General features: G+C 39.6%; 1 protein-coding gene across 1 annotated transcript; it reads left to right on the top strand.

Moving 5' to 3' along the window:
- Positions 1-280: 280 nt before the first annotated feature.
- On the top strand, positions 281-27,472 carry CPSF2 (cleavage and polyadenylation specific factor 2). The gene is made up of 15 exons (XM_049612280.1): positions 281-521; positions 4,478-4,657; positions 5,870-6,029; positions 6,109-6,214; positions 7,512-7,641; positions 9,379-9,494; positions 11,426-11,613; positions 12,283-12,573; positions 18,177-18,277; positions 19,727-19,927; positions 22,074-22,226; positions 23,638-23,863; positions 25,015-25,314; positions 26,731-26,865; positions 27,265-27,472. Exons 2-15 carry the CDS (start codon positions 4,509-4,511, stop codon positions 27,355-27,357), a joined length of 2,349 nt encoding a protein of 782 aa, XP_049468237.1. The 5' UTR covers positions 281-521; positions 4,478-4,508; the 3' UTR covers positions 27,358-27,472.

The raw sequence follows: 27,472 nt of genomic DNA, 5'->3' as shown, positions 1-27,472 counted from the left end.
CTTATATGAAAGTGTGCCCAGCTGCTTTTTCCACTAACACTCTATACATTTTTTGTGCCTTTGGTCATGTTATTCCCCTGTTTGAAATACCTTTTCTTTTTGTCTCTCGGGTCCTGCCCATCCTTAACGAGTAATTTAAGATCTCACCTCTTTTATGATTCTCATTAACATAAGCTAATGTCAGTTTTTAAAATCTTATTTCCCAAACTGCATATTTAGCCCCTGATTGTGACCGATTTGGTACAATATTTTTGACTGTTATTATCTCTGTTTGTTTTATGTAAGCTTCAGCTTCCAAAAATTAGGACAGGTTTTCTTTTTAAAAACAGGATCATTTCTTATGCTACTTGCTGCTGCTCATGTGTTCACCTTAGGGCATGACATAGAAGGTAAACACCATAATTAAAAACAGAAGTAAATCTGTTATACCACATTTAGCAGACTCTCTTTATTTTTTAGATTTATGAAGAACTCTTCCCGTGAATTCATGGTGTTTCATCCTATATACGACTGAGATATCAGTAAGTGATGAATGTCTCTAGTAAAGATATAGCCACATTATAAGCAATTGAATTAAAAATACCTTTTCACCTGTTGAAACCTGGGTCTATCTGCAAAAAGCTTTCACATGAACTCATTCACTTCTGTCTGCAAGCTACTTTATTTCCACTTTGTAATCTAAATAAAGTGGAAGTGAAGGTGGATTTGAGTAGAAAGAGAGTTTCTCTTAGGCCACTAATATACTTGTGGTACAGGAAGCTTTTTGGCAGGGAGAACTTTTTTATTTCCTTCCCCAAATTGTATTTATAAATGTTTTTCATCAAATGGAGAATAAATGTCTTTGTACTTCTCATGCCTTACAAATAGGAATATGCTAAGTCCACATATTTTTAATTTTAACTTATTTGTTTCATCAGTTCTTTATGGAACAACCACTATGTGTTTAAGACGTGTGCTAATAATATATAGTAAGGACACAAAAAAGGATCGAGCCTCAAAGAGCTCTCCCAGGCAAGGGGAAATGCATAAGAATAGGTAACTGTTGATGGTGTAGCCAGTTCGCTAAGCTCATTTAACACTAGCCATACTTCATTCATTTAAGCTTTTGTTGACCCCCCCCCCCCATGTGTTAGGCACTGTGGACACATTGGAGGATAACTGTGACCAGAACTGACCAGGTCTGTTTTTTCATGGAATTCATAGTCTAGTGTGGGGATGAGGAGGAAAGACAGGGATGGGCAAAGCAAGGAAATAAGTAACTAGCAGGCATAGAGAGCAGTAAGCATTTTGAGGGAAGTAGCGTGATGTCACAGGGTATAACTGAGTTGGGGAAGGACTTTCGGGTTGTTAAAAAACCATCTCAGAATAAATTTGAGACTGGGAAAACGCACAAACTAGTTAGAGGTCTTAGTGACAGTGGAGACAGAAGGGCAGTTTGAGAAATAGAATGGAGGTAAAAATGCAGCACTTAGTGACAGACCGGATGTGGGATACAAAGTAAAGGAGGGACTCAAGGATGAGGCCATCAGAGATCAGGTGATATTTATGGCTGTGGAACTGGTGAGATTACCTGGAAAAAAAAAAAGTCCTGCTGAAGCACACTGCCACATTTGAGGTGGAAGAAAATAAATAGCAAAGGAGATTGGGGAGTGGCCAGTGAGATACAAGGAAAACCAGGATGGAGGTGACACAGAAGCAGAGGGAGGAGGAGGAGAGCATTTCAGGGAGGCTGGAGCACTTACTTTTATCGAATGCTGCTACGGTTTCTGTCAGTGGAAGCCCGAGAAATGCCATTGGCTTAAATTGCGTAGAGGTTTGCCAGTGACCTTGATGAACACACTAGTAGTGGGCTGGTAGACAAAGATGCCAGGTTTGGTAGTCTGAATGGGAGGCAAGAAAGTGGAGACACATGTGGACAAATCCTCTGAGAACTTTTGCGATGAAAGGGGAACATAGAAATGATGGACGACTTGCGGGGATAGTAGGATTAAGAGAGGGCTCTTTTAAATCGGGAAATTCTAGAGGATCTGTGTGTGCTAATAGGAGTGGCACATCAGTGATACATGGTTTGATGTGGGGAAGAGAGGGAATGGCTGAAGAAGTTCGGTCCTCTAGAAGGTAAACGAGAATGGCAGCCAGACTACTCATAGGGAGCAGGGCTATTGAGTTCATGTAATGGGAGACACAACAGTGTACGTGCGGATACTTTAATAGATTTGGTATTGGAAAAGGAATTCTTGTCTGATGACTTCTATTTTCTGATTGAAGAATGAAGTGGGATTATGAATTGATAGTAGGGCGGAGGGGACAGTGCATGATGCTTGAGCAGAGAAGAGGCGATGTCAAGTAGCAGTCTCAGAGGTGGTCAGCCAGCGAAGAAAACTCAGGTTGGCGGGTAGTGCTTAGTGCCTCCTTGGGACCTTTGACCATGAATTGAAAGAGCAGGCCACACAGTTGTGGGATTGACCCCCCTCCCCCCCCTCCCCCCCGGCAACATATAGTTCCTGGAATAGGCAGAGCAAATGATTGGAGTCAGTCGAGGTTGGGGTTTTGCCACGTTTGTACCAAGAAGGACTAGAGCGACGAGACACGTGATGGTATTTGCAAGATACTCATGATGCGTCATGGATTGATGGTAAGGATGTGAATGGAGACTGGAGGGGGTGAAACCATGGTTGGTGGATGATGAGGGATTCGGTGAGGCCGAAGGATTTCTGGAGTGGGATTGCTGAGTGAGCGAAGCAGTAGTGAGAGAGTGAGATGCTGGAAGGTCAGATTTTGGAAATGGTGCAGCTCACGGGTGAAGAAGTCTAGGGCATACCTGTAGTGGTGGGTGGCTGACGTGAAACAGGGTTATGGGAGTGGAGAAAGGCAGGCACCAGAGTCAGTAGTGAAGTTACTAAGAAGACCAAGTCAGGAATGAAAGCCGTCCGTGAATGAGGTCAGGTTAACGGATGTCAGCAGCGAGGAAGAGAGAGGGAAGGCTCATAGCCCGCTGGGAGGCGTGAGGCTCCGTGGGACTGGAGTATTTGAAGGAGGAAGGAGGAGACCTGGTTTGAGCTGCAGCGAGGAGCAAGGAACGCATACTTCCTGCTTTCGAGGCACAGGGGGTGCGAGAAGAAGAAGAAAACCGTGTGAGGTTTTCTGGCAGGAGAACCAGTTTCTGTGAAGATTACCAGGTGAAGAGGACCTTCAGAGAAGAGGTGCAGTTACAGATGAGTGTGAGCGGCATCGTCCCAGAGAACGTACTGGAAGGACCCGGGAGGGATAGAAAGTAGGGGATTGGATCCGACAGGCAGATGTGCACGTCAGTGATCATGGATAACCCAGGAGTCTTGGATCTTTGGCTGAGACTGACGAGAGGAAAGATGACATGAGGTGGGATTAGCCTCCTGACAGCCTGTCATGAAAGGTGACAGTCAGTTTACCTTAGTGTGTTGATAGGACCTTGGGCAGCTGGTAAGAGGCCATCAGGTATGCGTGACCTCTCCTAACTTGCACAGTTGGCCAGGGAAGACTAATGTAGTGTGAGGAGCTAAGATCTGAAATGTTGCTGTGGAGCTGTACTCTGTTAATCAGTGTTTCTGTCACATGTGTTTAATAGCACGCAGTTCTAGGTCTGAAATCCCAATAGATGTGTTCATGTTACACCTTGAAATTCATACGGTAGGCATCTCGACGTAAATTCCATCGAATATATGTTGTGCACTTACTGTGTGTCAGGTTCTCTCAGGAATTGCAAGCTTAAGATTCTACATCTGTCTTTTGTAGTTGCTTACTTTCCAGTGCAAGTGTTCTTAACATTAAACTCCCTAAAAAGGATTTCTTTGAGTATGTGTGCCTTGTTTGTTCCCTGACGACTGAGGGGAGAAGAAAGTACAAAACTTTTATCAGATCCTCAAGCATGCCTGTTTATTTAAGGACCACTGGTCTAATAGGAGAGAAAGACATGGAAACTAATTGTAATGCAGTGAAATCATTGCCGTCACAGAGCAAAATAAAGGAAGCACAAAGTCACCTTGGAGGATGAGTTCGTTAATTCATTATACATTCATTTATCGGGGAACTTGGTGTTCTCTAGTCTGTGTAATTTACACATTATTTGAAATCTTTCAACATCGTTTTTATGTGAATTATTAATACTCATGTTTATAGACTGGCATACATAAGTGAGGAGAGGTTAATTAATTGCTTAGACCCACATAGTAGTAGCTTCAGATCTGAAACTGGTTCTAAAGTTCACGGCTTTTCATTAAGCCACACTGAGGAGCCGCTGAAGGACTCGTTGTCAACAAGAGTGTGTAACGTCATGTTTGTGTTTTCAAATTTAGCAGTGATGGGAGTAGGTCTTTAATGTGTTTGCTTTCTCTCTTTATGGAATTTTTAATCACTTAGAAACTTGATACAATGTTAATTTGTCTATTACGTGTGTTAGACTATGATGTGTGTTTAATTATATTTTTATTTCTTTTAAAAGAACTTTTTGGATTGTTGTTTTTGGACCAAAAATGACATCTATTATCAAATTAACTACCCTCTCGGGGGTTCAGGAAGAGTCTGCTCTTTGCTATCTTCTGCAAGTTGACGAGTTTAGGTTTCTCCTGGACTGTGGCTGGGATGAGCACTTTTCTATGGATATTATAGACTCCCTGAGGAAGTAAGTTACTTCTCCTATTTTTAGACTTCAGTTAAATCAACTTCTCTTTTCTACACCATGATACCATTTTGATGTGACCCAGTGTATGTTCTCTTTGCTCTGATTTATAGTAAAAGACCTGATTTTGCATGCCAAAGAGCCAAAAAGCGACTGTTTTCATTTTTAAAGTTTTGATTGTATTATGAGCTATGTTTATTGAGATTCAGTAAAATGTTAATTGTTACTTGGCTAATGGGTCCCAGTAGAGATCTTTGCACCCTAATTTTAGAGAAGATTAGGTTTAGAAGAATTTGAAGAGGAAAAAACCTTCCCTGTGGAAGGTCTGCCGTCAGATCACATTTGCTTACTTTCTATGTGTGTTGAGGCTCTACACTGAGAATTGGTGCCCAGAATACTGACCATGTGATATAAAACAATACTGATCCATCAAAGAAAAATTCACTTATGTTTTCAGTTATATTAATTATGGAAGGAAAGGGGACTGAAATATTTGGAAACTAGAACTTGTAGCAAAACATTTTTTTTCCTAATTTTCTCTGTCACTGAGAGTGTGTGCTTTATTGATTGATTGAAGTTTCACTGTAGAGAATGTGCTATCAGGCACCATGCTAAAAAGCGGAGGCAAAAATCCATAATAAACGTGTGGCCATTTCTGAATGAACAATTTCTGAAATTTCAAGTTGAGTTCTTCAACCTAAATTAATGGCATATAAGATAACCAATCAAAATCAGCTTCTGTGTGGTGTGTCTACTGGTTCTCTTTTTCCTTTTTTAATTTTTTTTAATGTTTATTTATTATTTTTTGAGAGACAGAGAAACAGAGTGTGAACGGGGGAGGGGGAGAGGGAAAGAGGGAGACACAGAATCCCCAGCAGGCTCCAGGCTCCGAGCTGTCAGCACAGAGCCCAACGCGGGGCTCGAACTCAGGAACCGTGAGATCATGACCTGAGCTGAAGTCGGACACTTAACTGACTGAGCCACCCAGGCGCCCCTCTTTTTCCTTTTTTTGAAAAAGATGTGTATAGACATCACCTGGTTCTGTGCAACATATTCCATACTTGTGATATCTATGCAACATGGGGGTAGTAATAACTGAAATTGATTGGTGTTGTAACTTTAGCTCTTAGTTTTCCTCTTTGACCCCAGCATAGTCTTTACTCTTCAAAACAAGTCTGGAGAAACGGAGAGAGCGTTTTGATCCTGTTCTTGTAGGCATGTTCACCAGATTGATGCAGTGCTGTTGTCCCATCCTGATCCTCTTCATCTTGGTGCCCTCCCGTCTGCTGTCGGGAAGCTGGGGCTGAATTGTGCGATCTATGCGACCATTCCTGTTTATAAAATGGGACAGATGTTCATGTATGATCTTTACCAGGTAAGTGAAGCGGTCAAAAAAAGCTTTTTATACTCCTGCAGTGATCATTTTTAACCTTTTATTTGTGTTTTTCTTTTAGTCTCGACACAACACAGAGGACTTTACGCTCTTTACATTAGATGATGTGGATGCAGCCTTTGATAAAATACAGCAGTTAAAATTCTCTCAGATTGTGAATTTGAAAGGTAAAAGAATGTCTGCAGTAGTAATTGGACTAACAGGGTTTAAGCTGCTGACAAGTCCAGGGAGAACTTGTAGTAAATATCCTAGGGCCTGTGGTCTGAAAAAGCAAAGATTAGCATCTGATTAGTTCTGATATGGACGCTGAACTTCTCCCAAGTCATTTGGATTTTAAAATAGTCCAGGCTAAATAGCAACAAAACGTTAATAGCTCAAGCCTTTTCACATGCAGCCGGGGAAAACTTAGTGTTTCCTGTGTATGGTGCACAAAGGTGATGTGGCCGCATCCTCCTCCTAGGACTTCACAGTGGGGTTGAGGGGCTAAAGCCGCTCTGGTGACTGGAGGTGGTGTTCAGGCCTTGAAGGAGATGCAGTGCCTTGGCGGCATAGTAGCAGATAACTGAATTCTAGAATCGGATATTAAGAAGTTTATTATGTAATTAGGTCAGGAAGTCCTCTCTTAAGTACACATTTCTCCTCTGTGGAGAGATAGGTATTAAAGATTGTCATAAATATGAAGCCTGGCAATGAAATTGAAAAAATGGCATAACAGTGGACTCTGGTGATTTAGTCAAGAAATAACAATGGTCACAACAGTTTTGCTTGTGCTTAATTTTTCTGTAGGATAGATTTTTTACCATAATGAGATTTGAATGGTTACTCTGTGAGTTTAGAGGTTAGCAGAAGGAGAAACATTTGATGATTGTGCGTACAGTGTAAATATTCAAATGTATTTGGAGTGCCTGGATGACTTAACTTGGTTAAGTGTCTGAATCTTGATTTCGGCTCAGGTCATGATCTCACAGTTCGTGAGATCGAGCCCCTCATTGGGTTCTGCACTGACAGTGCAGAGCCTGCGTGGGAGTCTGTCTCTGTCTCTCTCTCTCCACCCTCCCTCTTTTTCCCTCCCTCTCCCGCCACCCCCTCTGCCTCTTCCCCACTCTTAACTTGCTCTCTCTCTCTCAAAATAAATAAGTAAAAAAAAAATATTCAAATGTATTCATTCATACTAAGTAATTAATAGTGTATTGGCTTTTAAACTTGATTTCTATATACTACTTTTTATAAGCACCAATAGGTCTGCAAGAATTCATAACAATATGACAAGAGTGTTTGTCTATAGTGAAGGAGTAGAGTAGCTGGGGGACAGGAGAGCGAGACTTGCATTTTCATTGTATGCCTTGTTACTTTGGAATGTTGTATCACTGTATATATTAGCTATTAAAAATAGTTTACAAGTAAATAAGCTTTCTTTAGGATTGTAAAAGAAATCTGAGTATTGTCATTATCTTTTTGACACAGGTAAAGGACATGGCTTGTCTATCACACCTCTGCCAGCTGGTCATATGATAGGTGGAACAATATGGAAAATAGTCAAAGATGGAGAAGAAGAAATTGTCTACGCAGTTGACTTTAACCACAAGAGGGAGATGTAGGTATATCAAGACAAAAGCTAACGGAGATGCAGTTGGTGGTGTTTCATTCTTTGGGGGGAAACTTAAAAAGTTATTATTTTTTTTAACCAGAAAGCTAGAACTATTTAAAAGCCTCAAGTAGTGAACGTTTTCAAACTTAATTATTTTCACTGTAAGGGAAAACTTTGATATAAGAGATAAAATATATTTTACAAATTTACACGTAAGTATCCACTCTATAAAACAGGTATCTCCCTGGAGATGTTGGAAAGGAGATTAATTTTTGTACATAAAATTATATCTTATATGCTACTTCACCTGCTATTTAAAGGAACTTTGTGGATGGGTTTTTTTTTTTTTTTTAATAAAGTTAGTAATTATCATATAACTACATTTGAAGTCAGACTCCCTTAAAAAAAAAAATGAAGTCAGACTCCCTTTAAAAGGGAACATAGTAATTGTAAGTTTAAATATTTCATTTTGTATTCACAACATTACAATAAAATTGTTTTGTAGAGGCTTCTTTTGTAATTTCTGTACATTAAGTTTATAGTTATTTTGTATTAGATTACAAAAGCCTCAAGATCTTCTGGATCTTCTATTTAGAGATATATAAGTAATGAATTTTAGGCTTTTGTAGTCACAGATTAATGAGTAAAGAATGGATTTTTGAGTAATGGTATTCAGACATTTTGGGGGAAAGTTTGTGTCTTTTTTTTTTTTTTTTTTTTTTTTACTGCTTATCAAATATATTTTAGATGGATTAAAATTAAATAGAAAATGAAACAACATTCATGAGTCTAATCTCTGATTTGGAAAAGAGTTTGTAAGTGTAAAGTTACCAGACCAGGTTACAACAGAAAACTTTGATAGATTTGGTTATATACAGATTCAAAATGTCTGAAATAATTAAGACCAATAAAATAGAGAAAATATTTGCAGCAAGTTGGCTAAAGACATTTATATGTAGAAGACCAGATATTAACCAATCAAAAAGATGCCGGTGACAAAATGGACAAAAGTTATAATGTAAAATTAAAATGAGAATTCTTTTTAAAATTACATACCATTAAAATGACTCTTAAATGGTAATATTCTTCCAAGAAATATTGTGTGAGTTGCTCATTCTTTCTGGTTGAACTTTTCTGGAAAAGGGAGAGCTTTCTAGAAAAGGTTAAATCTTTCTGCAAGCCAGTTAGCAAAATTGTATATTGTAGTAAATACATCTCTAGGAATGTGTCCTAAAGAAACCATCAGAAATGCAATTGAAACTTTTTGCCAAAATGTTCTTTGAGATTATTTATAATGACAAGAAAAGTAACCTAAATGATAAAGGGAAGTGATCAAATAAAACACACAGTAGGGAGTTCTTACAGTTGTTAGAAAAATAGATTTAGAAACCAATTTTAAGGTCATGGGAGAAAACCAGGGTATAGAACTGAATATATAGACATGGGATGTCACTTTTAAAAAATACGTTCACACGTATATGCATAGAAAACTGTGTTTATATGCTTAGAAGGATATATGCCAGAATAATGTATCGATTTCTCTGAGTGGTGGTATGCTGGAAGATCTTAATTTTCCTTTTTTAAAAATTTTTTTTAATATATTAGATTTCTTATCAATGAGCATGTGTACTTTTATAGTTAGAGGAAAATCTTATAAAAGAAAGTTGCTTGTTTTTTAGGTGAGATAAGCTACTGTTTATTTGAGGTGATATAAAATATTTCTCTTCTTCAACTTTGTTATAGCCATTTAAATGGATGTTCCCTGGAAATGCTAAGCAGACCCTCCCTGCTTATCACAGATTCATTTAATGCTACGTATGTGCAGCCTCGGAGGAAACAGAGAGACGAACAACTTCTGAGTATGTATTACCTAATGTCCTCTGTGGAAGTGCACGGTAGTGTGAAATACTGTTTTTTCTATTTTGTTTAACACTTTTCTTGTCATATGAGCTTGGTTAACTCTAGTATTTTTGAAAAAATATTATGTGATGTTATCATTATTTTGTACAAAAAGATGCTTTAGTTCCTTTGAATTTAGCTTTTGTGAGATAGTTATAAAGATTGACCTCTCCCTGCCCTTCAGCACATAGCTAGCTCTATTTGGCACTCACTGGTATATGTCTGGGGAATGCCAGAATGTATAAAGAGCTCACAGAAATCATTTAGAAAAACATTTACACTCTAAAAAAATGAACCCAGGAGATACACGAGGGTGGAAATAGTCCACTGATTTTGGTGTTGGGTGTCTTACATTCTAGTAGTCTTGGTTCTAAAGAGGAGCCTCCGGACCATCCCTGGTTGCTTCTGATTTGGCTCTAGCTGCTTTACCTTTTATTCTTTTTTTATAAGCTGCATGAGATTTCAACAAGAAAAATGGATTCTGCTTTTACACGTTTGAAACCACTGCTTTCATCTCTCTATTTAAAAAGCGTAACTTGTGGGGGCACCTGGGTGGCTCAGTCGATTGGGCATCTGACTCTTGGCCTCTGCTCAGATCTTGATCTCAGGGTTGTGAGTTCAGGCCCCGTGTTGGGCTCCATGCCCTACTTAAACACATAATCTGTGTCCTATGTTTTAGTCACCTATTCAATTCTTATGTCTTTTTGTTTGTTTTTGCGAGAGTTTGTTTTTACCAAATATTTCAAAGTGGATTTCCATGCTCTAGATTAAAGTCTAAACATAAAGTATAAATGTGTGCACGTGTGTGTATATATTTGGGAATCATTTATAACAAAATTATAAATAATTGACCCCGGTGTAGTGTACGAATGTCATTTTATTTCTTTTTAAAAAAATTTTTTTAAGTTTATTTATTTTGAGAGAGAGAGAGAGAGAGAGAGCACACAAGCAGGGGAGAGGCAGAGAGAGAGAATCCCAAGCAGGATCTGCACCACCAGTGCAGAGCCTGACATGGGGCTCGAACTCACGAACCGTGAGATCGTGACCTGAGGCAAAGTCTGACTCTTTTTTTTTTTTTTTTCTTTTTTTAAATGTTTATTTAGTTTTTTTTAAATTTTTATTTATTTATTAAAAAAAAATTTTTTTTTTTTTAACGTTTATTTTTGAGACAGAGAGAGACACAGCATGAACAGGGGAGGGGCAGAGAGAGAGGGAGACACAGAATCAGAAGCAGGCTCCAGGCTCTGAGCAGTCAGCACAGAGCCCGATGCGGGGCTTGAACCCACGGACCGCGAGATCGTGACCTGAGCCGAAGTCGGACGCTCAACCGACTGAGCCACCCAGGCGCCCCAAACGTTTATTTAGTTTTGAGACAGAGAGAGACAGAGCATGAATGGGGGGAGGGTCAGAGAGAGAGGGAGACACAGAATTTGAAACAGGTTCCAGGCTCTGAGCTGTCAGCACAGAGCCCGATGCAGGGCTCGAACTCACGGACTGCGAGATCATGACCTAAGTCGGATGCTTAACCAACTGAGCCACCCATGCGCCCCCAAAGTCTGACTGTTAACTGACTGAGCCACTCAGGCACCCCTTGAATGTCATTGTTCATGTGTACTCTCGGTGGAGAGGGTTGGGGACCACTGATTTACAGTTTTTTCAGTGAAAAAAAGTAGAGTTAATGGCAGTGTCCTTCACTCCTATGAGGATACAGTCACAGGATGTACAAAAAAGTAGTTGTAATAACGTGAATGGAATTTTAATTTTGCACTTGGCCTGAGTGCTCATTTATAACTTATAGTCTTTATACTAAAAACGTGGAGATGAAGTCATCTTCAATTTTGTAGCAAGGTATTGTTATGCTTGCTACAGAATGTATATTCTCTTTTTCTAGCAAATGTCCTGGAAACGCTTCGAGGTGATGGAAATGTGTTAATAGCAGTGGACACCGCGGGCAGAGTTTTGGAACTTGCTCAACTCCTTGATCAGATCTGGAGAACTAAAGATGCAGGGCTAGGTGTCTACTCACTGGCACTCCTGAATAATGTCAGCTACAATGTGGTGGAGTTTTCGAAGTCCCAGGTTTGTTTCCATCTTGTCCTTCGTAATAAAGAAGGTTGCTACAGAAATTGGGCTTATGGAAATCAATGTTTTAGTTGTCCTTTGGATTTTATTTTTCTGTGAAAGAGGTTGATGATGATGGTGGTGATAATGGTACTAAAAGCTAAAAAAGAACCACTTGTACTGTGTGTTCATGTGGAATATTTCATGTAATCCTCATGTACCCTGTGAAGTAGCTTCTGTTTTTGTCCCCATCTTACCGATTGGGTAAGTTGTTTTTCCTCTAATGCGTGGTATCACATTCTGTAAAATGGGGTCACATACCTCCTAGGATATAAATGGTAGAATCCATTTTTCCCTTTCTGAATGAACTCTTTCCCTTGAAGTAGAAATTTTGGGTAAGAGATTTATTTAGAACTTGTACTCTGCTTTCTCAGTAAGATTTAAGGTGACGTGTAACTGAGATATAATGCAGAATTGGATTTTTAGGGATGAACTGTGGGGTGGGAGGATGTCGTCGTTGGGGACAGAGCAGAAAATAAGCTGCTCATCCAAACGGTTCAAGTTTAAGCAACCACTGGTGGGAAAGACTTAAAAAAAGGCATTACGTGAACTCTTCGGCTTTGTAGAAGACACTGAAGTTACAGTCTAGTATTCTCTACTTCTTGTCATCCTTTCCCCCCATACCAGGTAGAATGGATGAGTGACAAATTGATGAGATGTTTTGAAGACAAAAGAAATAATCCATTTCAGTTCCGCCACCTCTCTCTGTGCCACGGTCTTTCTGACCTGGCCCGGGTACCGAGCCCTAAAGTGGTGCTTGCCAGCCAGCCCGACCTGGAATGTGGATTTTCAAGGGATCTCTTTATTCAGTGGTGTCAGGACCCTAAAAACTCAATCATTCTAACCTACAGAACTACTCCTGGGACTTTAGCACGTTTCCTAATTGATAATCCTTCCGAAAAAATTACAGAAATAGAGGTAAGCGCTTGTATGTGAACTTTTGTCGTAAAACCGTTTGGGGGACACGTTATGCACGATGCTTATAAAAATCAGTGACCAGAAATTAAGCTTGAAGTTGTTTCCAGATTTTTATGAGTTGAGAGCCTTTCCCAGCACAAATTTCAGAGCTCCTTAATTGGAAATTGTCATTCTTTAACCCTTCCGTGGTATCCTCTGGAACCGTGCCCAGAAGGTAGCACATACGCTGTGTTTTTAATCCCTCTGTGAAAAAAGTTCCGTCTGCATCCTTTCCCTAATTGAAATTGAAATCTGGCTGTTTCCTAACATGCTCCTTTGCCTGTGGGCCTCCCAAGTAGGTGCTCTTTGTTTCTCTTTCATGCCTTATGCGCTTTGGGTGGGGTAGGTGTCCTTTTTCTGTATGGCAGCTTTCAAGCCATTTGTCTTCCCTCTGGGTTATGCCATCAGACTTGACAGTATACTGACCCCTTCTGACATTTCCTGATCTCTTGGTCATCCTCTGTTACTCATTGGTGGCTTTAACCTGGGCCACAGTCTTCCTATCCACTCACTCAGGACTGCCTTCTTGATGACTCTAGCTTCCGTATGTGTGATCTGTCCAAGTCCTTGGCCCTCTCAGTTCCTTGACACCTTGTTTCTTAATGATCTTTTCCTCCAATCCACCTTAGCCATCCCTTCCCACAACCATGCTGTCTACTCTTGTGGTCATACCCTTTACCTTGTTATGGGTTATCTTTAAAGATCTCTACCTCAAGCATCCCACTCTGATCTTACAGCTGACTTGCTCTAATACTCCATGCCAGCAATTTTGTGATCCCACTGGGACTTTCAGTTTGTGAACCTTTTGCCACTTTGACTATCCATTGCTCCAGCTTCTAGTTAATGCTCCATTGTTACTTTAGAAACACCTTTAACTCTGTTAGCCTCCTGTTTATTGTAACCACCTGGCAAAGCTGTGACTCTGGTTAAACCCTTTGCTTGGCCATGCCTCTACCCAGGCAACCTTATGTTTGTTACTAGTGTTAATGCACCACTGGGTGGATAGGTTTCCCTTCACATTCATGACCTCACATTTCAGACCGACACTTAACCACCAGCCCAGCATGTTGTAGGATATTCCTTGTCCTACTCCAGTAAGATAGCTTCGCACCTTCTTTCTCCCCAAATATCCCACAGCCCCTCTCAGCCCTCACTCATAGCACAGGAACTTGTTTCAAACTTAGCTAAGAAGTAGAAGCAGACAAGAGTCCCTTATCTTCTCCCCACTAAATAGCCTAACTTGTTTCTGTATCTGCACTTGCTGCTTTATCTCCTGTTATGGGAGCAAGACAATTGGCCGAATGACCAAAGGCTATTTTGCTTCATAACCAACTCATCAAATCTATCAGTTTTCCAAAACTAGTATCATTAGCTATAAAGTTTATAGCAGTTGATACTGAATGGGTTGATAACTGCCAAAGCTGTGCAGTGTTTTAGATGACACTTTATTTTTCCTTCCTAGGAACGATTTTAAGGAATGTTTAGTTTGATAAAAGCTGAGTGATAAGGGTACCTTAGTCTTTAACTCTACTTAAGAAAGTACGAAAATAGTAACGAAAATCTCAAATACATTCACTATCAATATGGAATCGGTGAGGAAGGAGTCAGAACAAGCAAATCAAAGTACACACTGTCCTTTGGGTTATTGAATAGCTTAGAAACACAAAGGTTTTTAAAAAAAAGTTTAAAAGGGCTCAGAAATACTTGAAATAGTTTCTTCAGATAAGAAACACTGAATCTGAAAATAATAATTACTAGAAATTCAATTAAGGCGGATATGCCATTTGAGGAGTTAATAAAAATATTAAAAGCGGTTTGAGTTTGGAAAACGTAGAAGGGGACATTTGGAGCTGTAACGTGAAATGTTAGGTTTTTGACTTTTTAGTAAGTGGTACTAATGCTCAGGCTTCTTTCCTTTCTCCCCTTGTAGGACTGTTTCTTCTCTCTCTGTTTCCTGTTAGTTTTCCCCTCTACTTGGGCATATCCGAAACACTTACTGTTCTTCCTGCCCCCAGTCCCACACTTACTCTTTTCTGAGTCTTTCCCATCTCAGCATAATAGCAGCACTTTCCACATATTGACTCTTGCCAGAAAAGTACAGATTTTTTAAATGTCCATTGGTGTACAACATAATGTTAAGGGTGTGCGTGTTCTCTCGCCTGTACCCAGACCAAGAAACATATCACCAGTACCCAGACGTTCCCTTCCCGATCCTTCCTGTCCCCTCCCCAGGGCAACCACTATCTTTTTTTTTTTTTTTTTAATTTTTTTTTTTTAACGTTTATTTATTTTTGAGACAGAGAGAGACAGAGCATGAACGGGGAAGGGGCAGAGAGAGGGAGACATAGAATCGGAAGCAGGCTCCGGGCTCTGAGCCATTGGCCCAGAGCCCGATGCGGGGCTCTAACTCACGGAGTGTGAGATCGTGACCTGAGCTGAAGTCGGACGCTTAACCGACTGAGCCACCCAGGCGCCCCAAGCAACCACTATCTTGACTTCTGATGCATAGATGAGTATATTATAAACATTCAGATGTTTTTGAATAATTTAATTCATTTTAATAACTCCACAATAATGCAGGCGTATATATGTACTGTGATTGTTGAATCCGGCGGTTCTCAAAAGTATGGTGTGAGGACTCCTGGGAGGGGGGCCTGAGATCCTTTCAGGGAGTCCCCAGGGTCAAAGCCACTTCTCATAGTAATGGTAAGATGCGATTTGCCTTTTCACTGTGCCTACATTTAATGTTGCCGAGTGAAAACGGTGGCGGGAAAGGTGCTGGTGCCGTAGCATAAACTCAGGCAGTGGCGCCAGACGACAGCAGTCACCGCATTTCACGTTGCCACACGCCCGAAGTTCCAAAGAAGAGTCCGTTTCACTTAAGAATGGCCTCGATGAAGCAGTAAAAGTCATGAATTGTATTAAATCCTTTCAGTAAAAGGTTTTTTAAAGCTCTGGGTGGCAGGCTGGGAAGTGTGCCTAAAGCAGGTATGCCGCACGCTGATACGTGATGTTTGTCTCGAAGAAAGCCAGTTGGGGAACTGAGTTGTGAGTTACACTGGCCGCTTTCTTCTTGGAACGCCATTTTTTCCTCGAAATAATGACACGCTCTTCAGACTTGGGTATCCTGGCAGAGATGAGCGAGGTGAGCTTGTCACTCTGAGGAAAATAATTGACAGCGTTTGTTGCCTAAATCCAATAAAATTCAAACTTTCAAGTGAAAATTAGAATTTTGGAAAGCTGTGCTCATCACCAGGAGATGGACAACGTAAACTTAGAAGGCTTTGCTGATGGGGTTGGTAGTGATATTTGCAAACGTGAGGTTTAAAATATTGTCAAGGTTTATAAGATTCCTGTAACTTGGTGAACCGTATTTTGCAAATAACTAAAGCTTGTAGGTACAAAATAGCACACAAATAAAAGATCCATTCAAAGTGCAAGATAAATCAATCATTTTTAATATGTAACACTATAAAAAGTTATCGGTATCTTTCAGATTCCACATTACGCCTAATTTTTAAGAAAACAACCAGCGTTTTGAGGTTCCTGGGTGGCTCAGTTGGTTAAGCATCTTACTTCAGCTCAGGTCATGATCTCGTGGTTTGTGAGTTCCAGCCCCGATTTGGGCTTTGTGCTGACAGCTCAGAGCCTGGAGCCTGCTTCGGATTCTGTGTCTCCCTCTGTCTCTGCCCCTCCCCCATTCGTGCTGTGTCTTTTTCTCTCAAAAATAAACATTAAAAAATTTTTTTTGAAAACCTTTTTTTTTTTAAAAAATGTTTATTTATTTTTGAGAGAGAGATAGAGGGTGCATGCACGAGTTGAGGAGGGACAGAGAGAGAGAGGGAGAGAGAGAATCCCAGGCAGGCTCCATGCTGTCCGTGCAGAGCCCAACATGGGGTTTGATCCCATGAACCAGGAGATTGTGACCTGAGCCGAAATCAAGAGGCGGATGCTAACCGACTGAGCCACCCAGATGCAGTGTTAGAATTTTAACGTAACATCAAAGAATATTCATGGAAACACTATTTAAATATATTTCCCTTTTCCAACTATACATCTGTGTGAGGCTGCATTTTCTTCATATGCTTTAACCAAAACAACATATTGCAAGAGAATGAATTCAGCAGATGTGAGCATCCAGCTGTCTTATATTGGGCTACAAAATAAAGAGACTTGTAAAAATGTAAAATAATGCCATACTTTTTACTAATTTTTTTGTGCGGCCGGGGGTGAGTGGGGGTCTTTGGAAAGTGTAATTATCTCTTGTAAAAATATGCTGTTAATGTGTAATGATTTTATTACTTTTTAGTGAAAAGATGAATATTTTAAAATTTTCTCACTTTTAATTTCTGATTTGGTAGACATTAATAAGTGTAATCTACCAAAAACCAAAAAACAACAGCAAAATGTCTTTGGGGTTTTCAGTAATTTTTAAGAGTCTGAGGCAAATCCTGAGATCAAAAAGTTTGAGAGACCTACGTATGTAATCATCCTATGCTGATGGATTTTAAAGTTGAGTCTGGTTTTTTACCATTCCAAACATTGCTGCAATGTGCTTTTTTTCTCACGCTTGTGATTGTTTCAGTAAGATAAATTCCTAGAAGTGTTATGTCAATGACAAACACATTTTTATGTTTAGACATTGGCAGATTGCCTTCTAACATAGTTTATCTAACTTTTCCTGTAATAGTGGGTGAAGGTGCCCTTTTCCCACATAGTAATTAGCACTGATAGATTTAAGGTCTAATAGGTTTAAAAATGGTAGTGTACATTTCTTAAAATTTTGCGTTTTTCAGAAATCATTAGTGAAATTAGACATCTTTTCATAGCTATTTTTCTTATTTTGTCAATGGCTTGTATATGGATTTGTCCTTTTTTTGACATGTTGATCATCTTAACTGATTTGGAAGAGCTGTTAGGAAAAAGAACTTCTGATAGTCATGTAGTGCTGCAAATAATTTTCTCCGTTCCTTATAATTTTATGAGATTTTAAATGTCAGTGAGGTTTTTTTTTTCATGTTGCTGTATTTATTTTTTCCTTTATGGCTATTGGGTTTTATGTCTTGTGTAGGCCTATATCAAAATTATAAAAATATTATCTATATTTTTTTCCGATTGGTGATTTAAAAAAAAATTTTTTTTTTTTTACATTTATTTTTGAGAGACAGAGATAGACAGAGCACAAGTGAGGGGGGGCAGAGAGAGAAGGAGACACAGAATCCGAAGCAGGCTCCAGGCTCTGAGCTGTCAGCACAGAGCCCGACGCGGGGCTTCAACCCACAAACCGTGAGATCATGACCTGAGCTGAAGTCAGGCACTCAACCGACTGAGCCACCCAGACGTCCCCCCGATTGGTGATTTTTAACTAGTTTAAATTAAACCCATCCTAGAAATGTAACAGCTCAATTTTGGTACTAATCTGAATAGGATCTGTCATCGCATGTAATGGAAACTTGAATGGTTTCAAATGCAAGATGATAAATTTACAGATATACTGTGTCTCACACCCCACTGCCTGAACCCCCTTGTAACGGTATTTCCTTTTGTTTGCTATTTTTCTTCAGTTAAGGAAGCGTGTGAAGCTTGAAGGGAAAGAACTTGAAGAATACTTGGAAAAAGAGAAACTAAAGAAAGAAGCTGCGAAAAAACTTGAGCAGTCAAAAGAGTGCGTTGTTTTCAAACAGATTAAAAGCTTATGGTTAATTGTATATAACTTAAGAACTTATTTCTAAGATAAATTTTAATTGAAAATATTTAAATTTTATGTCGACTTTGTTACTTTTGTTACATCTTTAAATGGTGCTAGAATGCCAGGTGCTTTCAGTGCTAATTTTTTGTTTTGTTTTTAAAAAAATCGAGGCACCAGGGTGGCTCTTGATTTCACCTCAGGTCATGATCTCATGGTTGTGAGTTGGAGCCCCGTGTCAGGCTCCACGCTGACCCCGCCAAGCCTGCTTGGGATTCTCTCTCTTTCCCTCCCTCACCACCCCACCCCCCCCCCCCCCCTCCTTCCCCCCCCCCTCTCAAAAAAAAACAGTTAAAAAAAAAAAAATCAGTTTTAGTTTTTAAAGAGCTTTTTTTTTTTTTTTTTTTTTTTTTTTTTTTTTTTTTAAATTTGAGAAAGAGAGCAAGCATGAGCAGGGGAGGGGCAGAGGAAGAGAGAGAATCTTAGGCAGTGCTCCACACTCAGCCTGGAGCCCAATTCAAGGCTCAGTCTCATGACCCTGGGATCATGACCTGCGCCAAACTCAAGAGTCGGATACTCAACCAGCTGAGCTACCCAGGTGCCCCTAAAGAGATTTTTTAAATGACTTATATTGCTCACATATTTCTCTTTTAAAAAAAATTTTTTTTAATGTTTCTTTTATTTTTGAGAGAAAGAGAGTGTGAAGGGGAGAGGGACAGAGAGAGAGGGAGACACAGAATCAGAAGCAGGCTCCAGGCTCCGAGCCGTCAGCACAGAGCCCGACGCAGGGCCCGAACTCATGAACCATGAGATCATCATCTGAGCTGAAGTCAGATGCTCAACCGACTGAGCCACGCAGGCGCCCCATATTGTTCACATATTTCTAATTTCTTGTTCCTCCCTTGTATAGACATATTACCCCATTGTACATCTTTCCTTCTCCCTGATTTTTGTTTCATGGACTGCTGCATATCTGCAGGCAATAAGTTCCATCAGATTTTTCTGGGTTGGTTTTTTTGTTTGTTTGTTTGTTTGTTTGTTTTTTTATATTTATATTTGAATGATACTTTTACTGGGAATGTGAATTAGCAATTTACAGACTTCATTCCATTGTTTCTGGCAGGCAGTTTCAGACAATGCTGTCATTGTTCCCTTTGTTCCTCTGTATTGTGTATGTGTGTTTTTCTCCGTTGATTATGATCTTTCTACCTTAGTGTGACTATGTTATTTAAAAAAATTTTTTTAATTGCATGTAGTTGATGCTTTCAGTGCTAGTATTAATGAGTATTTATTAACTGGCAGTTAATGTTTTACAAACTATCAATCCAATAATATTATCATTGAATTAATTAAATAATAATTTTCTAAACATTAATTCAAAATCTTTTGGGGACTTTATGACCTTTCTCTGTTCCACAATCCTCTTAGGGCAGACATCGATTCTAGTGATGAGAGTGACGTTGAGGAAGATATTGACCAGCCCTCAGCTCATAAAACCAAGCATGACCTGATGATGAAAGGTGAAGGTAGTCGTAAAGGAAGTTTCTTCAAACAGGCTAAAAAGTCTTATCCTATGTTTCCTGCCCCAGAAGAAAGAATTAAATGGGATGAATATGGAGAAATTATCAAGTACGTGAATAAGTTTTTTTTTTCTTCTAGATTAGACTGTTTGGTGTATAACTCTCTGTATCATTAGAACTCGATAAATTTGGCCTTTCTGGTCATATCATGTGCTTTGATAGTTTCTCAGTACTCCACAGAGGATTTGTATAGTTTGAAACATAAAAATAGAAAGGATGAGGAACATCTAGAGAATAAATATATGTGTATTTTAAAGTTTGAGAGAGTGAAAGAGAGCATGCACACGTGAGCATGAGAGTGCATGCAAGTGGGGGAGGGACAGAGAGAGAGAGAATCCCGAGGGATCTCAGCACAGAGCCCGACAGGGGGCTTGAACTCATGAACTGTGAGATCATGACCTGAGCCGAAATCAAGAGTCAGGTGCTTAACCAACTGAGCTACCCAGTTGCCCCTAGAGAATTAATATTAAAGGCAAACCGTCAGGTTTATTACTTAGGTATGTGAAAGGTTCAAAAAGGTGACCAAAATCCCTCCCCCGCCCCTTAAAAAGAAAGGGTAAGGGACATGCATTGGAGAAAGACATAGGATAGGGAGAATTTTTGATAGATTGTGATGTGTGAAGTTTGGGAAATGGGTTACATCTCAAGCAGTGTCGTACACATTTTAGTTCCAAGAGGGGTGTGAGATAGCATGGGTGGAATCATGGGAAGTCTACCAAATTTACAGCCACTACTGGAAGACAACTGAAATTACGTGTTCAAATCCAGGTTTGAAAACACTGCTATCCTGTGTAAAGGTCCCTCATGGTTCCCATTGCTCTGCAGGCAAATGTCAAATGCCTTAGCATGACGCATGGTGTCTTTCATAATCTGGTTTCTCCCGGCTTTTCTGTTATGTTTCTGTATATTTCTGTCATGCCGTTGAGCATTCTCTGCTGTCGTGGTACCAGCCTTCTCCGTTTCCTTCTGCTCGGCTTCTCCACGTCGTGCTCTTGCACATGCTCCTCCCTCAGCTTTGTTCCATCTTCCCGTCCCAGGTCTCCAGGCGGTTGGATCTGGCCTTACAAATTTCTGGAAGCCTTTCCTGTTTCTTCCTTGCCACCCCAGTACAGTCTAGGTCCCTCCCTGGTGCCTTCTTTGTACTTCCCGTAATGCTCTCTTAAGCATGTAGTGGATTCTAGGTCATTCTTGGACTTACTTAGGAAAATCCCCCTGTCTACTTGGTCCTCTAAAGTAGTGGAGAGGAAAGATAACAATCTAAATAACATCGGTGAGTTTGTTTACCATTCTACTTATTCTACTTAATTAGTGTCCAATATTCAGTTTTCAATTTCCTTATCTGAAAAGTGGGGATAAGAATGATATGAGATTGTGTTTTTAAGGCAGCTAGCATAGAATCTGACTTGTGACTCATGACTCCTAGTGAGCGTCCTCTAAGTGGTTGCTGCTGCTATTGTTATGGTGTGGATTATAGGTGGAGAAGTTGGACTCCGGGGTCTGAGAAGCTCCTATAGCAGTCTGGGTGTTAGGCAACAGAGGCCTGGATTCTCAGGAGTGGGAGCAGGTCTGGGGGGTGGGGCGTAGACAATTTCAGGGGGTTAGAGAGAACATTTTTAAGTTTGTTTTTAGATTTGAACATACAACCCTCTCTGATACGGGAAGTAAACATGGGAAGCTAGATGCGTTCGTGCTTTGTTGAAATAAAGGCAAAGGCTTTTGGGGGAGCTCATGATTTTGTATCTCAGTCTTCTTGGTAATGTGCCAGTGGGGAGTCATCTTTGGGCAGGGATAGAATAACTGGGGCTCTAAAGGAAATCAAAAGAGGCCTGAGATTTATAAGAAGTGGGACTTGGGAAGAGAAACCACAGACACAGAAAAAGAATGATCGAAATAAATGCAAGGCCAGGTTGTAATAGTACTTTTGATAACCATGAAGCTCTCCTAATGGTCTATCTAGGACTCTTTACGAGCCCAACAGCACGCTCTGACGATCATTCCTCAGTGGTCAGGAAAAACACAATAGATGCAGTCATTTGGTAATCGATACTACAAAGTTGCATTAGCTTTGGATCAATTGTGTATTGAAATCTTGAGATGTGTGAGGAGCCTAAAACTCAATGCTATTTACTAAGTACATATATTATCTAATATTAGCTTGCTTGTTAGTGCTCTAATTAGAGACTTACATAATTTAGACCAGAGGATTTCTTAGTGCCAGAACTTCAAGCAACTGAAGAAGAGAAAAGCAAATTGGAATCTGGCTTGACAAATGGAGATGAACCCATGGATCAGGATCTATCTGATGTTCCCACTAAGTGTATTTCTACAACAGAGTCTATTGAAATAAAGTAAGTGCTTTTTGTCGCGTTTTGAAACTAGGTTACAAGATAAAATTTCAAGAACTTGAATTATATAATTTACATTGTTTCAAATGTGAAATTTCTGAACATCCTCTAGTAAGTTGTTGCTTTTAAAATTTAATTTTTTTTTTTCCCTGCAAAGGTCTGTGAAGCATGGTGGCATTTTGTTTTCATTAATGGTATTTGAAAGCCAATGCAATTGAATTGGTATTGAGGTAGGGGTTTAACGTTAAACTGTACATTTATATGAAGAAACATTCTGGACTTTTTAGTAAGTCTAGTAGCACATGTTTAATTTTTCTAAGTGTTTGTTTCGTAAAATATACTCCTTGACTTAAACATTTCTAGTGCCATAATGTCTGAAAAATGTTATTATAATCTGAAGTGGTTAATATACCTTTTTCCTTTTCTATTTGGTACAGTTAGTAACACCAGTAATTCATCATTTTGGATTTTTCTTTAAGTCTTTAGATAGCAAAGCAGTTTATCTGTCCGGTGATATTTAGCATATATTATGGGCTATGGTTGTTATCTACATAATGCATATTAACAGTGTCACAAAATTCTCTGCAGAATGGCTGTATATCAGTTTATACTTTCACTAGCAGAGCAGAAGGCTTCTTTCAACCCTGTTTCCTTACGAACATTGGGCATTATTGAACTCTTTAACATTTTCCAGCCCAATAGGTATAGAGTAATAACGTATCACTACTGTTTAAGTTTGTCTTACAGTGATTATTAGTTTGATTATCTTCTTCAAATGCTTGGGACCTTTTTTGTTTTCTTGTCTATGAAGTCCCATGTTTATGGCCCTCATGTCTTTTTCTCTAGGGGTTGTTGCCCTTATGTTACTGATGTGCAGGGGTTCGTTGTACATCTTGGATGTTACCCCTGCTTGGTTTCGGACAATGCAGATAGCCTCTCCCATTCTGTTATCTGTTTATATGAGTGGTCCGGGGTCTACCTTGTTTAAAAAAAAAAAAATCTTTAATTTTGATGTAATGAAATAATAAAATAAAATATTTTCATTATGGTGTTCGGAATTGTATATGATGAAGTCCCTCCCTGTCCCTGGTCATAAACATAATTCTTACATTTTATTCTATTGAATTTAAATCTTCACATTTTTCTTTTATGGCTTCAACTCATCTGCTGTTGTTTGTGGCATTAGGTCAGCAATCGGTTTTATTTTTCTTTATATAGTGAGCCACTTTTTCTAATAATACCTACTGAAAAATCCATAACCCTTCCCCCTCACATATTAACACTGTAACATGTGTATTCCTCAAATCCTCATTTTATGTATTGTATACATTTCTTTCCTGATTATAAAAGCCATTAATAACTTGGTTTTAAAATTATCAGAAAAACAAGCTTGGATAATTCTGTCTAATTACAGAGCTAGGGTTACTTACATAGACTATGAAGGACGCTCTGATGGAGATTCCATTAAAAAGATCATTAATCAGATGAAACCACGACAGTTGATCATTGTCCACGGACCACCAGAGGCCAGTCAAGATCTTGCCGAGTGCTGCCGTGCATTTGGTGGGAAAGATATTAAGGTGTACATGCCAAAGCTACACGAAACAGTTGATGCCACTAGTGAAACTCACATCTACCAGGTAAGTGTGCTGGCACCCGAGCCATGTGAAATAAATACATTATTGTTGCAGATTAGGACTGGTACATTAGGAGTACAGGGGTGAGTGAGATAGACGTGGTCCCCTGTTTTAGGAGGTCTTCTAGTCTTTAAGGTGTTAGGGGCTTATAACAAGGGAAGGGCATTTATCACATTGTTATGCCTCTGATAGAGAAAGTACAGGATGTTGTGAATAAAGAGGGAGACACTGCCCCAGATTTGGAGGTTTAGAAAAGATTTTCCAGAGGAAGTGATAACTAAGCTGAATCCTAACATGTTTTGATGGGTTGTCAGGGTAATATAGAGAAGGGAAAGAGAGAGAAAGGGTATTCCAGGCAGAGGGAACATTTGCAAAAGTATAGAGGTGACGGGAATGGGGAGTATTCAAGAAATCGAAAGTTTTATAAAAATTCACTGATGTCAAGGTTCTATTCGTACTTGAAAAAAATGGAAGCAGATACAAAAACAAAAAAAAACCAAAAAAACAAAAAAATGAGAATAGCACAGAGGAGAGATTAGCTTTTTTCTGGTAGCAGGAGTTGGTGTCAGTTAAAGCAGGGATGATGTCTAGATTTAGTTGGAAAAAATGGATTGGAATTCACCAGGCAGAAAAGTTACTCTGGACAAAACAAGAGGAAGCAGCAGTCCAAGAATATGGATGTGTGAGGTTCATGGTAATGGAGGAAACAGAAGTAATTCAGTGTTCTTGAAGCAGCAGCAAGGGCTGATGGGTGAGACTTGTCAGTGGTTCTCAACCTGGGCCACACATGAGAACCATCTAGGGAGCTTTGGGGGTGTTAGGGGGACTCAGTGCTCTGGTTTTAGTCTCATCAGTTATGTTAGAATCACTGGAGGTGGGACCCTGGCATTAACACGTATTTTAAGAAATTGTCATGTGGTCCTAGTGTGCAGTCAAGGGCCTAGTGTGTCTACTTTGGAAAGTGGACAGGGGTCTTAATGATCTCATGGGTCACTAGGTCCTTACCAGTCACGGTGAAGATCAGGTGAGTGAAAGATTTTTGAATCTTAACACACATTACCAGAGTCAGGAAATAATTATAACAGGTTATATTTTGTTGTGAATTTATACTCTGAGGATTTTATGTGTCTCCCTCCCCTTTGCATGATGTGTAGGTGAGATTGAAAGACTCACTTGTCAGCTCCCTTCAGTTTTGTAAGGCAAAAGATGCTGAATTAGCTTGGATAGATGGAGTCTTAGACATGAGAGTTTCCAAAGTGGACACAGGAGTTATCTTAGAAGAAGGAGAACTGAAGGATGATGGAGAAGACTCGGAAATGCAGGTGGACGCTCCTTCGGACTCCAGCGTTCTGGCACAACAGAAGGCCATGAAGAGCCTGTTTGGGGATGATGAAAAAGAAACGGGTGAAGAAAGTGAGATCATTCCGACTTTGGAGCCCTTACCCCCCCATGAGGTAACAAGCACGTCCCGCTTCGGCCTCTTCCTTGATTTGTCTCCCTTTGGATTGCGCTTTTATGTTTTTAACTCTTTACGATATGTGTCCAATGTAGGCTGATTTTGGAATTTTAAAATTAAGATGACTCAAGATATGGTTATGTGTTTGCACGCCTGAGCGTGTGTGTGTGTGTGTGTGTGTGTGTGTGTGTGTGTGTGTCCTAGACGGCAAGGGCTTGATAACAATTTAAAGGAAATGTTTAACAAATACTGTAAGATCCATGATTGCTTCGTGACTGATTTTTTTCAGTATTTAAATGTTGTTTTGTTTTTTTTTTAAACGTTTATTTTTTATTTTGAGAGAGAGGGAGAGAGAGAATCCCAAGCAGGCTCTACGCTCAGTGCAGAGCCAGACATGGGGCTCGATCCCATGACCGTGAGACCTCAACCTGAACCTGACACTTCACCAGCTGGGCCACACAGGCGCCCCTCAGTATTTAAATTTTGGTTGTGAGGATTACGTCACATACCTGCTTCCGGTCAGGAGAGCTATAGTTTTCTAAGACGGTGGAACTCCTGTACTCCTATTTTCGTGTGTTGTCAATTCCGCTGAAATCTCTTTTGGGTTCGATGTAGTTAGAAATCTTTTATTAAGTATGGCTATAATTTTAATCTAGTGTTTACGTGTTCTCAAGAGATAATCCAGTTAGCAGAGATCTCAGGTAATTAACTTACAGCGGTGTGAAAACTGTGTAGTAAGAGGCCCGTGTTCCTGCAGAGGCCTCTTTAGCCTTTCTGTGCAATAAAGAATAGAACATAGCCTCTGTTGTTGGACTCCCTTCTAGTAATGCTCTTGAGATTGGGGCAAGAACTCGAATCTTTTTACTGTGCTAACACTAGTGCTCATCAAGGCAATTTCCAAGTAGCAGTGTTAGGTTGAACCGCTTGTTTTTCTGAGTCCAAAGCCCCTGGCATACACTGCATTCGCCTCAAGGGAGAAGGGAAGGTGAGACTGGGGTCAGGGGAGAACTCTCCTCTGCACTAAATGAAGGAGGAGGATCTGGCAAATGAATTTTTTGGTTCAGTTCTGCCTCCTGGCACTCTCCTTGACCCCCTCAGGCAAGTGGGTGAGTGAGGAACATAACTTTACCAGATGTCTCTCTGTTACTGTGAGGCATGACTAATAAAATCGATTGGGAAACATTCAGAAAATGTGAAGGGCTTTGTGATGTTAAGTAAAATAATGAGGGAAAATTCAGAATAACAACTTGGAATGGGACTTACAGCCTTGATACGATCTGTCAAAGGTCTTCAGGGAAAAATAGAAAATATCTTAGAGATCATGTGTTAAATCTCACTTTATTCGGTACCACTGTGGTGGTAACACTGTGGTGTTTTATTTGAGGTTATTCTTTCCCCTTTAACCTTATCTAAGGTTCCTGGACACCAGTCAGTTTTTATGAACGAACCAAGACTGTCAGACTTCAAACAAGTTCTTTTACGGGAGGGGATTCAAGCTGAATTTGTAGGGGGCGTACTTGTTTGCAACAATCAAGTAGCAGTCCGCAGGGTAAGTGTGTTTTTAATAAGGGATGAATTGAAGAAATGCTGCCTTCTGATGTGTTGCCCTTTTGAATTCTGTAATTCTTGATTGGTAATTTCACAAACTGGAGATCCATAATTTATATTCATTATGAATGATGACCTTGAAGGCTTATAAAAGTGGCTCTCAAAGAAATAATATATAGTTTCATTGTAAATTTTTATTTGAATCCTCTGACATTTACATGTCTATGTAAAATTCATGACTTGAATGTTAGATCCATATTCTGTGAATCAGAGCAACCCATTTCCAGACCAATCATCAAATAATCTAATTAATATATTTTGGTTATTATATCTGCATATTAATGAATAGGAAATGTACTAAAGTTTTTTTTTTTTTTTTTTTTTTTTTTTAACTTTCTAGACGGAAACTGGCCGCATTGGATTAGAAGGCTGCCTTTGTCAAGATTTTTATAGGATAAGAGACCTTTTATATGAACAGTATGCCATTGTGTAAAGAACGTGATGTCAAGAAGTGTCTGTTTGACCTTTCTAAGAGAAAAGGGTTCTTATTCTAAGCTTTTGCTTTTTTGTTTTGTAACATACAAAAAAGAAATGCCAGAAAAATTTAA

Source organism: Panthera uncia, assembly GCF_023721935.1.
Source record: "Panthera uncia isolate 11264 chromosome B3 unlocalized genomic scaffold, Puncia_PCG_1.0 HiC_scaffold_1, whole genome shotgun sequence".
Classification (NCBI taxonomy): Eukaryota; Metazoa; Chordata; class Mammalia; order Carnivora; family Felidae; genus Panthera; species Panthera uncia.
The sequence above is the reverse complement of the archived record's forward strand: the minus strand, read 5'-3'. Positions and strand labels throughout refer to the sequence as shown.

Coding starts and splice junctions, on each gene's coding strand:
- CPSF2 (XM_049612280.1), top strand. CDS start 4,509: ATGACATCTATTATCAAATTAACTACCCTCTCGGGGGTTCAGGAAGAG. Junction 4,658..5,869: donor ATTATAGACTCCCTGAGGAA/GTAAGTTACTTC, acceptor CTGTTCTTGTAG/GCATGTTCACCAGATTGATG. Junction 7,642..9,378: donor TTTAACCACAAGAGGGAGAT/GTAGGTATATCA, acceptor ACTTTGTTATAG/CCATTTAAATGGATGTTCCC.